The sequence below is a fragment of the Dromiciops gliroides genome, chromosome 2 (genome assembly GCF_019393635.1).
Source record: "Dromiciops gliroides isolate mDroGli1 chromosome 2, mDroGli1.pri, whole genome shotgun sequence".
Lineage (NCBI taxonomy): Eukaryota > Metazoa > Chordata > Mammalia > Microbiotheria > Microbiotheriidae > Dromiciops > Dromiciops gliroides.
In genome coordinates this window covers 8672985-8687451 of record NC_057862.1, presented here as the reverse complement: position 1 = coordinate 8687451, position 14467 = coordinate 8672985, and the positions used below count along the sequence as shown (strand labels likewise).

At 44.9% G+C, this 14467-nt stretch overlaps 2 protein-coding genes across 3 annotated transcripts in view; one reads left to right on the top strand and one right to left on the bottom strand.

Moving 5' to 3' along the window:
* DOCK1 (dedicator of cytokinesis 1) overlaps positions 1-14467 on the top strand; it is a 586118-nt gene that overhangs the window by 264038 nt on the left and 307613 nt on the right. The gene's annotated exons all lie outside the window — the stretch shown is intronic.
* INSYN2A (inhibitory synaptic factor 2A) overlaps positions 1-14467 on the bottom strand; it is an 80986-nt gene that overhangs the window by 45716 nt on the left and 20803 nt on the right. Inside the window, exon 2 of the mRNA XM_043984308.1 lies at positions 7546-8740. Within this exon, the coding sequence (XP_043840243.1) occupies positions 7546-8735 (1190 nt within the window). The 5' untranslated portion in view covers positions 8736-8740. The remainder of the gene's footprint in view (positions 1-7545; positions 8741-14467) is intronic.

Here is a 14467-nt window from a genome sequence, read left to right as displayed (position 1 = left end):
AAAGGGCACACTTTTCTGCTTTCAGCACTTCAGACACACAGGCAGAGTCTGACCCCTCTGTCTCCAGGCTGATTACATTTTATTCCTCCTCATGCACTCAACTCTTCAGAGAAATGGACTGACTCAGGGAGCTTTCCAGTGACATTCTCTGACTCTTTGGCTGGGCTTTGCCCACACTGGCTCCTGAACCAGAAGGCTCTCCTATCCTCACCTCTTCCACTTGGCCCTCCTGGCTCTTCCAGACTCCTCTCAAGCATTCTTTCAATCAAGTATTAGGATGAAAAAAGTAAAAACCTGATTTATTCATTGAAACTAATTAATTTAAATGTAAATAGTTATTAGGCAATGTAAATAGTTATTTATGCATTGATGCTAATTAATTTAAAGGTAAATAGTTACTGTGCAAATTATCATTGGTCATATTGATGTTTGATGTTAAGATTTTAAAAACAAGAAATACAGGATGAGAGACAGATGATAGAAAAAAGTATTGAAGTAAAAGAAGTTGGAGTTTAAAAAATGTCTCATCTCAAGTGCCACCTCCTCCAAGGGTTTTTTTTTTTCCTTCTTTCTTCCAGATGTTAATTACCTCCCCTCCAAATTATTATGTACAACAACTTGTGACTGTGTGTGTGTGTGTGTGTGTGTGTGTGTGTCTGTCTGTCTGTCTGTCTTCATCCTGTTCTCCCAACCCAGTAGTAGGTGCATTTCTTCAGGGCAGGGACTGTGCCTGATGCAGGGCCTGGCACCTAGAATCGGTACAAGATTTATTGAATTGAATTGTTTTAGAGAGGATTCCTAATCAGATATTTGTTGGACTAGCTGGCATCCAAGGTCCCTCCTAGCTGCTGTGGTCAGATTCTGTAGGCTCTGAATAAGGAGAATACTTTTTGGCTTTGTTGCAGGCCCAGGCCGTGGCCAAGAGCCCAAAGACAGAACAGAAAGGGCTGGTAGAAAGAGGCAGTTTGTGTCCATTGCCATACTCTCTGCAGGCCTCTCAGAGGCCTAGCTTGGAACACTCCGGGCCCAGCTGCCCACTGAGGAAGTCTGGGCTGCTGCATCTCAGCAGAGAGGACTCGCTAACACCTGTGCAATGAAATGAGACTAATTAGCAAGGCCATGAAAAGACGCTGGTCTCCAGCTAGGGGGGCCAGAGAATTTCCCCCGAAGAGGAGTGAATGACTCAGAAGCTGGGGGGAAGAAACACACAGGATGGAAAGATAATCAGTATATTTGAAGAGAAATATTCTTGTGGGCCAGGAGAGAGAGGGTGCTTTCTAGCCTCCTCCTCCTCTGCTCCTCTCAAATTTCCCTGCCTTTGCACTCCGATCCAGCTTCCTTTCCTATGGAACGTTGTCCAGAGTGCCCTTGGGTTTCAGTGTTTGTGTGTGTATGTGTCAGGGTGGGGGGAGAGGGGCTGACCTCCTCCAGGCTCTGAGGCCTGTGTCGTGGCACTGGCACCTGTGTCACTTGCTGCTGTACGTCACGATGCCCTAATTGTGTCAGTTTCTCTAAACATGCGAAAGAGCTAGCACAGCTGCAGCCTCCTTTCCCCTGAAGCTAAAACCTGTGTCTGGTGGTTCTTCTGCAGGGTTCTCATATTCTGAGGGGGGCGGTCGAGGTAGATACTCACCTTGTCCTGCTTCTGAGACCTAATGAAGTAGTTAATGGCATGGGGGGAAGCGTTGAGGGAGTGCTGGGTTCCAGGACCACCTCAGACGTTTCCTAACTGTGTCACTGAGCAAGTCATTTTCTCTCTCACTTCCTCAGTTTCCTCACCTGAGAAATGTAGCTTGTAATCATGGTGTTGTGGTGGGGCAAACAATCTGTAAGCCTCAAAGCAATAGAGATAGAAATGAATTGATTTTTTAAAAGAACATTTCCAAGGAAAAATTCTATCTAATTTGATGTGCCTCTTAAATGATCACAAATAACCTTTGCATTTATAGGTATCTAATGATTATTGATCTGGATTTACCTAATATATGTGATAGCCAGGGAGCCATTGCTTATTTCCCTTTCAGCAGAGAAAAAGATAGGGACTGGATTATTATTTCTTTGTAGGGAACTCCCAAATGACAAAACCAGTCAGTGCCTGTTCCCCAGTTTCTGGTTTAGCAAAGTTGTCGCCAACACTGAGGGGTTAAGCAACTGGCCTGACCACAGCAGACATGTCAGAACGGGGTCTTGAAGCCAGGTCTCCATCCATATGCGATGATGCCTCCCTGAAAGAGAAGCATTTAACAGGCTCTTCTCCAACCATGCTTCTAAAGTAACACCGAAGGGAGAAAATGAGGCTGTATGGCCAGGCCCCTTGGGAGGGACGTGGGGTTTGGAGGCAGGGGACTGAGATTCTTGGCTCTGCTTTGCTCTATCCAAGCTGTGTGACCTTGGTGAAGTCCCTCCCCTCACCCCCCCCCCCCAGAGGCTTTTATTTCCTGAACTGGGCAATGGGAAGGTTGAAGTAGATCACACCCACAGTCCCTTATGGCTCACATGTTATGATCTAGCATTAAAGGCATGAGAAGAACACTAAATTCTGGAGCCCTTACCTCTCTTACTGGCCTCCTTCCTCATTGTTTCCCCCCTTTCTGGGCTGATGTGCTGTGCCCTTATTGCAAATTTAGCAAGTCCATGACTCAATCTTTCCAGCCCAGCCTTATGGGCCAGAATACCTCATGTCCAGGGTATTCAAGTAGAGACAAAGGTCCTATCATGATGGTGGGCTTGTACTGGCAAGTACCTATCTGGGGACTAGTTGGTGAAGGGATCATTCCCTTTATTTTGCAGAGGAGGAAAGGGAGCACCTAAGAATACAAGTGACTCTGACATCATCATTTGGGTTGAAGGGGGCTAGAGGCATTCCGGTCCAATCTCTCTTTCAAGGAAGCCACATGAGGCCTGTGGGCTTGTGTCTTGTCCAAAGTCCCATAGGTAGTAAGTAACCAAAACAAGATTTGAACCTGGGTCCTCCCGATCCAGTCATACTATACCACTGCCTAAACAATGCCGGCCTTACTTGTATCTATTGTCTTGCCTTCCTTGGAGCTGACCAAAAATATCTTTGTCATCTCCCCCCCTGCACCCAATCACAGTGTATTGTCCATAATCGGGGTTCAGTTTTATTGAATGAACATAAATCCATGTTTAGTGAGCACAGGTCCCAAGGCTTTGGGGACTCATTGAGCAAAGTCAGTTCTTAGAAATAGCTATGGAGCAGGCATTCAGGGGATTAACACATAGCAGAAGTAGAAGGGAAGAAAGAGCCTTGGAGAAAGCCTGGGGTCCCCCTGTCATTACACAGAAGGCCCTAAATGTTAAGCTTCTTGCCTAAGGTCCCAGAGCTAGTAAAGGGTCACTGGTCACAAACTTCCAGAGTTAGAAGAGAGACCATGGGTCCTCTAGCAAGTTATGGCCTTTGCTTGAAAACCTCACTACCTGCCGAGCCAGCCCATTTCTACTGGGGATAATTCTGGTGGTTAGGAAGGCTTTCCTGACACCCAGCTGAATTTGACCTCTTTGCAGCTTCTCCCCATGACAACTAGCTCTGCCCTCTGTGGTCAAGTATAAAAAGGCCAGTGCTTCTTACACATGACAGATAAGTAAATGCAGTGATTTGTAAAGGTGAAAGATTCTTTATTTCACAGGTTGTTAGAGAAAGGAGGAATAATGAATAACCCAAGTAGAACCAGAGGGAGAACAATTGCGGTTTGTAATGGAAGAACGAGAACTAACTCGAGGCTTTAAGCTTCATTTTCATCCTTCCCTGAGATATATGGAACAATTGGTTCACAAAATTAAGAGGACCTTCAATTCTCCTCAAAGCCCACAGTGCAGATCTAGCTGTGATGGCTATACTCCTCCAGCTAGCTCCTTGTCCCTGTTCATGGTGCTGAAATGACTGACCTGGGAGTCAAACCCTTGATCTTCTAGCTCTTTGTGCTAAGCTGCCTGTCATTTTTGTAGATAAAGCCTTCCCCCACCAAGATGATGGCTTAGCTTCATTGCCTAGACCCGGACTTAGAATCGGAAGGATCTGGCTTTGACTTGACTCTTCTGTTTGCAGTTCTATGACCCTGGACCAACCTCAGCCTCAGTATCCCCTCCTGTAAAGGGAATACTTCCTGCTGCTGCGACTCATTCAGTTACCCACACCAGAGGTTCTTTTTCATAGGAGCAAAAATGAGAAATGAATGAATATGGATTCTGCTTTTACAATCTGTTTGCGAATTCCAGAAAGGTTGTAAGACTGATTTGGAGCTCTGAATGCATTTTCTAGTGCCTGGCATAGAGTAGGCCCTTCCTAAGTGCTTATTGAATGAATACCAAGATTTTCTGCTAACATCATCCTTGTGTCTAGTGCAGAGTTGTTTGCTCAGGCCTACTTAAGACTTTGATCGCATAATGTACCTGGAATACAGACTCCTGTGATAAACAAGGATTGTAGGCTAGAATAGAATATCAGATTGCTTTAGACTGTAGTAACATAAGGCTTGGGGTGAGACCTCCCTGTGTTGTATAACAGTATTTCTATATGCAAAATGTGTTCCGAGTTCCAATGTGGAATTCCTGGAGTATGCCACATTGCCATCTTCCATTTGCCACTCTCCTCTCCCACCTCCCACCAGAATGTTGGGTAGACAAAATTTAATTTGTCTTTGTGTTCCCAGGGTCTGTCAGATCATAGATTCTTTTTTTCCTCTTTTTTTTTGGAGGGGTGGGGTGGAGCAATGAGGGTTAAATGACTTGCCCAGGGTCACACAGTTAGTGTCAAGTGTCTGAGGCCAGATTTGAACTCAGGTCCTCCTGAATCCAGGGCCAGTACCTTATCCCCTGCACCACCTAGCTGCCCCCTAGATCATAAATTCTTAAAAATGTTTGTTGATTCAAATTTAACCTCTCTTTAGTCAATTGATTTATCCCCAAGCATTTATTAAGCAACTACCATGTACACGTGATCCCTCTTCTTTCCAACTCAATAATATCTCAGCCCTAACGGGGAGCTACTTTAACCCTAACACATTGCTCATGGGTTCTGTGGTCCGGAGCAAGTAATTTAGGACACACAGAAAGGCATCCTCATTATAGTCATATTCAAATCACCTTCTGTACACAATCTATCTTGACACTCCATGACATCATTCAGCTGAGATAACAGTTGACAAAAATGATTATCCTCATTTTACAGATGTAGATGGTGATGAGATGAGAGAATAATCTGGACATTTGGACTTATTTAAGTTTCCATACAATTAAATGGCAGAGCTGGACCCCAAAGTCCAGAATTCTGGCTTTACATCCACTGTTACCTCATTTACATCATGCACGTCTTCACTGATAGCCTTATGTGGTTAGAAAAGCACCAGCTTTAGAGACTGTGGACTTGGGTTTCAATCCTAGCTCTGCCACTTACTACCTGTGTGACCTTGGGCAAGTTACTGGACCTCTCTAAGCCTGAGTGTCCTCCGTGCTTAGCTGAAGACTAGATAACTCTTAAAGTTCCTTCTAGTTCTGAATCTCTGATCCTGAGATCTGAAGTAAGTGCCGAAAGTGGGATTTCACCAATGATTCTGTAGTTCTGTATTCTATGCCACACTGCTTTGGGTATTGGGACAATGGGGTTGTGGACAGTGATTGGGCAGGAGTGACTCTAGAGGCCTGGGGCCACTCTCTAAGGACCCCTTGTCCAATGATGCAAATGCTAACTTTCCTTCTAAGAAGAGCTGAAAGATCACCTTTACCAAGAAATCTTATCTCCTTTCCCCAACTTCCCCACTTATTTTCAGCCCCTACCACCAGGTTTCTTTTTCTTTTCTTTTTTTTTTTTTTTTTAGTGAGGCAATTGGGGTTAAGTGACTTGCCCAGGGTCACACAGCTAGTAAGTGTTAAGTGTCTGAGGTCGGATTTGAACCCAGGTACTCCTGACTCCAGGGCCAGTGCTCTATCCACTGCGCCACCTAGCTGCCCCGCAGGTTTCTTTTCTCTGAATTTCTATTGCCTTCATAGTTCAGCAGTCAGCCCCCATTTTAGGTATCTGGGAGTTTATCCCTTTGTCCTAGCTGTCTTTCTAGTTTCTCTTATTTTCTCCTCCTTTTTATTCCCTAGCTTGTCCCAAGGTTTGACCACCTCTCCCAGTGCAAGCAGCTTACACTCCACTGCTTTCAGCCAGGCGTTGTTCTCCTCCCTTGCCCCAGGTAGAACAGAATGACATCTCACATGGTTCCCTCATTTTCCTGCCTTCAGAATAGCTCAGTAAGCCATCGGAAGATTGCTGAGGGTTTGTGCTACTCACACCCCCATGTTCTGTAGAAGCCATTCCTGCTCTTCATTTTTATTTGTCCCACAGAAAGAAATTAGGTATTTGCTTAAATGATTTAATGAAGTCTCTCCTGGAGAACTGCTGCTATACTATAAAAATATAGAAGATACCAATGGAGGTGAGTTTCCCCAGACCATGTGGAGAAGGAAGAATCGATGTTGCCTGATCAACTCCCTTGGGTTAACCCAATGTTTGGCCCATCTACTTTATTTGTAAAGTTCACTGTTCTTGCCTTTCTATCAGTTAGGGATCATTTCACCGTCATTACTGGTTGGAGAAATGGCATCAGATATTTTTTTCAGATTCTTAATAAATATCTTAATGCATCTTGTACAGTGTTGAAGACAGACCATCAAAATTCTTGGGTTATGAATTATTCATATTAAGATTCAATCAGGGGCAGCTAGGTGGCACAGTAGATAGAGCACCGGCCCTGGATTCCGAAGGACCTGAATTCAAATCTGGCCTCACACCCTTGACACTTACTAGCTGTGTGACCCTGGGCAAGTCACTTAACCCCAATTGCCTCACCAAAAAAAAGATTCAATCAACAAACATTTTCTAAATTCCAACTTTGTGCTAGGTGTGGGGACTACAAAGATTAAAGTGAGATGCAAAATGTTAATTTGTACTGCACCATAAGGATTGTTTATTTTTCCTTTCCTTAACGTGATTCCTTAAAGAGAAATTTTTGTTGATTTAGAATTGGTGGGTTTGGGGCATACATATTAATATATAGTAAATAACTTAATTGTTATAATTTCAAGGTACTAATTGTTCAAGAAGAAAGAAAAACAATTCATTCGGCATATATGAGGGCAATCCAGTTTTAAAAAAAGCAAGACAAATAAGCACATTTCAAAGAGATGATGCCATCATTTCTAGCCATTTCAGATCCTTGAATCAAAAACGCAGGCATATTAAGCACAATGCAGTAAGTGGCCACTCAGCTTCCTTACTGATTGGGGCTTTTAAAATGCAACATGGAGGGGCAGCTAGGTGGCGCAGTGGATAGAGCACCGGCCCTGGAGTCAGGAGTACCTGCGTTCAAATCTGGCCTCAGACACTTAACACTTACTAGCTGTGTGACCTTGGGCAAGTCACTTAACCCCAATTGCCTATCTAAAAATAAATAAATAAATAAATAAAATGCAACATGGTTCTGAAAAGGGCATTATTAACACATGGGATTTAGACCCGCAGAAGACATGATTGCTTGTACATACCCTTCCCGATGAGCCTCTCCCTTTTCCAACTCCTGGATCACGCCCAGGAGCACTTTGATTGTTTCCTGGCTGGAGCTGATCAAGTTTTCCATCATCTGAAGCTGTGCTTTCAAGTCTATTACTTCTGTGTGAGGCACAATTTCACGGCATTCTTCACTGACCGCCACAGCCGTGTGGCAAGGCGGATTCTCGTTCGTCGGTGAGACGTTTGTCTGCTCGTTACATTCGGTTGATGGGCACTGCACCTGTGTGGGACAGGTTTGGGCACTTTCTGCCTGAGGATGGAGCCCATTGAGATGTCCAGTTCTCTTTTTCTCCTCCTCTGTGGCTGGGCACAGTGACCATTCACTTTCCGCTGCTGAGTTTGGCAAGGTGGGCTCAGTGGCTTGGGAACCAGACGAAGGTAAATAAACAGTTGCAACCTCCGTCTTAAATACTCTGCCTTGCGCTGACGCATGGGCATCCTCGGCATCCGGCAGTGCTGTGTCTTGTTTTGCCTTGTCATATGGCTGGTGATCAGACTCTTCAGAAGCCGGGTCGGGGGAGTTTTGAAGACGAGGGCCTTTAACACAACTGTACAGATCTGGGTTTTTACAGGATTCTAAACAGGAGTCACTAGGAGCCCGGTCGACGGCATTCATGTGTTCATCAGAATGGGCCGTCAGTTCTCCTGCCTTTTGCTCACCCACTGTCTTGCTGCACTGAGCAGCCTCCCCTGAGTTTTGACCATCACTCTGATCTTGGACGTCTATTAGAAATCCATTGTTTTGACTCTTGAAAGTGTTGACCGCCTGGGTGCTCTTAATGATGCTTCCTTTTTTGCGATCCAGAGGGAATGTCTGGTAACACTTTTTCAGATCCGGGGAAGTCTGTACTCCTGTGCTCTTGGTCACGTTAGGGATGGACCTGCGGGCAGGCACTGTCATATACTTGCGGTAAGCGGCCGCTTTGTAGGAGATGGGCTTGGCTTCCTTTCTGTCCGTAGGTGGCACAGCAGCGAGCTGTCTGTCCCTTTGTTCGCTCTGAGCCTCACAGATGTCCTTAAAGCGCACCTGTAGGGCTTTGTTCCTTTTCTTAATCTGCCGATTGGCATCCAGCGCATATCGCATCTCCAAGGCCAGTGAAGCTGCTGGCTCCACTTCACTTTCTGAAGGTGTGAGTAAGCATTTGCCAGGTTCCTTACTCACCATGATTCCTGCATTTAAAAAGAGCACACAGAAACTCAGTTACAGAGGGAACAGGAAGGGGGAAAAAGACACACTCAGCAAAAACTCATTTGTCTTTAGCGGAAGGTATTAAGAAGCACATGGTATTCACAGGTGAGGTCGGCCCGAGATATGAAGGAGAGCCAGCCTGGCCGAGAAAGCTGAGCTGGCCGTGCGGAATGTCTGCGACCATCATGCTCCTGTAGGCTTCTTTGTGGATTACACTACCTCTCTTTTCATCGCAAAACATGCTTTCCCATGAGACAATCCCACTTCCATTCATTCATCAGGCAGGCTAATGACATTCCTTGTTCTACTTCAGAAATTATCATTTCATATAGTCCTTTAAAAAAAAAAAAGGCAGATGGTTTACCAAATGCTATTTATTCCAGTTGGACTTTTCCTCTTTCTTGAACATGACATGATTAATCTGTCCTCAGATTCTAAGAGCGTTCCCATTTTCTGTGTAGCAGATCATCTGAGCACTCAGTTCTGAGTCCACAGATCTCCCCACCTCTCCTTCCCTCTAAAACAAGACTTTCAGAGCTATTTTAAATGGCTAATTATGGTCAGATGTGGAGGGATGTTAGTCACACCAAGTTCTCTTGATCAATATGATTGCATGGATAAACATGAACTATTTGGGGAGTTTATGCACACTGTGGCATGGACTGGGGGTGGGGGGGGGTGATGGTAGAAGCACCACAATTGGCTGGAGGGCTGAATAGCCTCAGAAAGCAACACTTGTATGGGTTTGAAGATTTCTTTTGAAAGAATAAATTTTCGTATTTTCTCCTGTAACTCTATAAAATGAAAACAATTGCGGTAGTTTCTGTACTTAAATACTCTCCCCCCCCCCCCCCCAGATCTGAAGGCTTTGTGTTAATCATGCAAATTCATCTGGGTAGATGCCGGAACATGCCTGAAAAGCTGCAGGTGGCTGCTCATTCCTCTCAGGGAATGCCCGCTGGGGAAAGATGCCCTATTTTTATTAGGCAGCTCCCCAGATGTGGGGAGCACATGGGAAAGCTTCCTTGAGTGCTGAACTCAAAGGAAGATGTTGTTAAGTGTTGCCATTGGAACAAAGATCCTGCTTCCTCCAGCATTTGTAGACAACAAAATTCCTGGAAGAGTTAAAAGTCAAAGTTGGGATATTCTTGGTATTGGAATCATAGAGCTAGGAGGGTTTATGGGTTGGACTGCTGAGACTATAGTGGCACATCTAATACAGTGCCAAGGAATTGATGGTGCAGTGGTTAGAGCTCTGAGCCCTGAGACTTACTAGCTAGGTGACTGACCCTGGGTAAGTCACTTAACCTCTCTCTGCCTCAGTTTCTCTAATTGTCAATTCAGGATAATAGTACCTGCCTCCCAGGGACAAATGTCATGAGGATTAAATGAGACAATATTTGTAAAGCACTTAGCTCAGTATTTCTCACATAGTAGGTGCTTAATCAGTGTTTATTCCCTTCCCCCAAAGCCTATGAGAGAGTGTGCCACCATTACCCTCAGTGACAAAGCTCAGTCATGGCTAACAATGCCCTTGCTGACTCCCACAATTATGGAAGTTTAAGGAAGCTCCCTAGCACAAGGGTTCCTCTGTGGAAGTCTGTCTCTAAGGCCTTGCAGAAGTACCTAGCAAAGCATAGGCACTCAGTAAAGCCTTTCATAATCAAATGGGATCCCTATTTTCAGTGAGGAAACCAAGGCAAAGTAAACTGAAATGATGTGGATAGGCTTTATCTAGGATTTGAACTCAGCTCTCAGCTTCTAATCTAGTTTTTCCCATCAAGATATTTAACTGACTTGGTAGAACCACCATAGGTTTTGGATTGGGAAAGGCCTAGATGACTGGCCTACCTCTCTCTTTTTGGAAACAAGTCTAAAATGGAAAAATACCTTCCCTGAACTGCATGGGGAGTGACCAGAGGAGGATCCACCTCCTCTTCAGAGGAATACGACGTAGCCCAGCGCAAGAGCTGACATCGACCGCCATTGGTGGCCAGTCCGTCAGCTGGCACGCAGTAATGAAGCTCCTATTATACACCAGAGCCAGCACCCGTACCTGCCCTCAAGGAGTGCCTGCTCTGATGGGGAAGAACTCAGGCCCACTGCTGTGCTCTGTCAGCAGTATCTGCACGGGTGAAGGACAAAGCATCCTTTTTTTTCCTCCTTTTGATGGCCTAAAAGCATCAGCAGAAGGCCGAGTAAAACTTCCAGCAGTTTGGATGTTTGCCTGATATTTAAAAAGCCACAACCCAGACAAACAAACACACATTTTATTTTATGACTAAGATAAATTAAGTATTTTATAAGTTCCGACATAAATGACTTAATCAGCCAACAGTTAGGAAGATGATGACAATTGACAAGGTCTGCAGACTCTTGGATTTTTTTTTAAATAGGGACACCAGGAATCCTCTGAGGTGGCCCTTTGCTTTGGCCTTTCATCTTGAACTCTGAGACTATGACTCAGCGTAAGGGAGCAAAAACTGATGGAAATGTAAGCTGTGGCACTGGCACATGGTAAAGCCTCATCTTCCCAATCTTGTGTTTGCTGTACCAGATACAAAGACACCCATCAAATATGAAGAAAAGTGCATTGGCTAAATCAGCCCATGTGCAGAGGGAGGGGGATGAGCTAGTTAGAAATAATGTGATATTAAGAACTGCTTGCATTTGTGGCCCTTCAAGGTTTGTACTTGAAGTCTTGCCATCTGCTTGACTACTCCATGAGGCAGGTAATGAATGCTTGTTTGACTGTGTTAGTATCCATGTTACAGATGAAAAAACTGAGGCCCAGAGAGGTTCAGTGACTTGTCCAGAGTCACAATGAATTCCAGCCTCTCTCCCTTTTTTAGTTAGTTTGGTACATTAGAAAAGTGCACACTGTTTTTGGAGTCAGAGGACTTGGGTTCAAATCCCGACCTGACTACTTACTGCCGGGATGACCTTGGGCATTCTTTTTTTCCCCTCATCTATAAAATGAGTCACTTGGGCTAGGTGACAGTTAAGGGCCTTTCTAGAGGTTAATCTGTTATTTCATGATCTAGAGTTCTGTCATTCTGTATCATTTTGAAAAACTGTTCCTGGTTTACCCATCCATGCCTGATGATGGAACTAGGGGAGATGGCTTCGTCCAGACAGGTGATGGTGAAGCAAGAGGCTTACTGTGGCCGGGTTGGTTCTGTTGGGGGGATGGGACAGGATGCCTCTTGCTTCACCATCACCTGTCTCACCTCCTTCAGGGCAGGGCTCTGTTCTCAGCAGGCACTCGGGGAAGGCCTGAGGGTGGTCTCTGATTTTCCCCGGAGAGGGACCAGAGCTCCATCATCATGCCTCTCCACCTCTTCCCTTCTTGTGTGGTGCAGGTCTGTCACAAGGTCTAATGTCTCCTGAAGAAAGCCTGCAAACCGGGGGGATCTGAGAGAACGTTTTTACAAAAAGCCATTTACTGGTGATTTTTCAGCATTTCCCTGCCATGACTGAAAAATGTGTGTGGGAATAAATGTGACCTGTCCTGCTATTCCTCATGACGTTTGCTAGGAAATGCCTGCAGCTGGCCACTGGTTTTGTCAGGTATTCTGAAGTCTCGACTCAGCAATCTTCTCTCACTAATAGAGCAGTGTTAGACATGACAATTACTTGTAACGAGAAATTACAACCCAGCGCTGTAACGTTGGACTGTTGGAGAACTGATAAACTGACCAGCATCTAGAGGTGGCCACCGAGCATGGTGAAGGGCCTCGCCATCACTGGGGTGCCTCCTGGGAAGGGAGAGCAGAAAACAATAGCAGAGTAGTGATGAACCTTGGCCTTCTCCCCAAAGGAAGTCACTGTCATGGAGAACCCTTGTGGAGAAGAGAACCCTTCACTTCCCAGAATCCTTGACTTCAAAGCTTGACCCCAGCAGCATCTTATTCTTCATGATGCCTTTGCTGATGCACTCAGCTGTGAGCATCTGCTCCCCTCTCTGTGAATTATCACCTAGGAGGTACTTTGAGTATGTATGTCTCTACATATGTGTGTAAACATGTACAATCTGCTTGCTTGTAGCTGCTCTTTCTCCCAAATATATTGTGTAAACTCTGAAATAAGGGAATATTTTATTTTTTGTTACTGTGTCCCCACCCCTTCACTGATCACTTAATGAACGCATGCCAGCCCTGAAGATCTGCTAAACAGACAAGTGGCTGGGGAGCCTAGGGAAGAGCAGGCAGGCTTGGCATAACTGCCCTTATTTCTTGGGTTTAGCTCGGGGTTCAGTGGGTCATCGCCCCTTTGTGAATCTTAGAGGAACCCTAGCTTTCTTCTCTTTGCCCTCCTTAAACCCAAAGTCAGAGCAGTGTGTGAAATGTGCACTGTGGCCAACTTAGACTTGAGAGAAGGAAAGGGCTCTCTTAATACTGTCTCTGTGTGAAATGCTCTGCCTCCTGAGGTTGTGGCTTCCTCTTAGGAGAGGTCTCCAAGCAAAGGCTAATTAATACCTTACTGCCTCTGGGGTCAAAGGACTCTTTTTCTAGCACAGGTTGAACTCCGTGGCCTCAAAGCTTCCTTCCATGTCTAAGATTCTGTCAATATCTACTTTGTTCCTTATCAGCAAAAATCAAATAATGCCTTTGATTTCAAATCTCTTTGAAGATACTGAGAAAGAGGTCTGGTTTCCCCCCAACTTTTAGACTGTCCTGATTTTACAAATAACAATGGGACTTGGGTAATTTGTTCTTTATAGAATTTCACAAGAATAAATTGCTGTTCTTGCAAGTTCCTTACCCAGCCTTGGAAATACTCCACATAAACATGTTTTAGGCAAAAACTCAGTCCCCTTCCCAGTATGCATTCCATACATCTGATGGCCATGGGCATCCTCTCCTATTGTTTATAATTACGAGGCTATTTGTGTAAGAAACCTTCTAGGCCTTCACTCGACTATATTTTTAAAATAACTAGAACATTGATCTTGCCTAGTTTGGTTTATCATCGATAGGGGATCAATTGAAACAAGATGGGGTGGGGGCACTTTGAGCATCTTTAAAGAGCCAGAGAAATATGAGCAGAGTTGTTTTGTTTTGTTTTTTTAACCTTAGGGCTCCAGGATTTCATGATTCCAGAATTTTTCATTTAACTTGTAGTCCCTCTGCAATGTTGATTCTTCTTTTTTCTTTTTTTTTTGGGGGGGGGCAGGGCAATGAGGGTTAAGTGACTTGCCCAGGGTCACACAGCTAGTAAGTGTCAAGTGTCTGAGACTGGATTTGAACTCAGGTCCTCCTGAATCCAGGGCCAGTTATCCACTGCACCACCTAGTTGCCCCATGCAGTGTTGATTCTTTAAGAGTTGGCACAGCCATGAGACAGCCTGGTGATGACCTCTTCCCAACTAAGCTCAGCTATTTCATGGATAATAGACACAGTCCACCCTAAATCCTGAGCCTGAAGCTTTGCTAGCTGGAGAATTCTTGCCCTAATCTGGAATTTACCGCCATTGCCCTTCAGAACAAAGGTTCCTCCAGTCCCACTCAGGGATGACTCTGTTTTCAAACACAAACTGTGGCTTATTCCTCTGGGTTCTGCTATAGTCCCCAAGAGGCTGTCTAAAAATGTTGCAGTGGCACCATGTAAGCCAGGACCCTGGCTGTAACATAATATTGAAGCAGTGAACAGTTGATTTTCAAGCTATTTGAAAGAGAAGAGACCAAAATAAAGCAAAATATCAGGTCA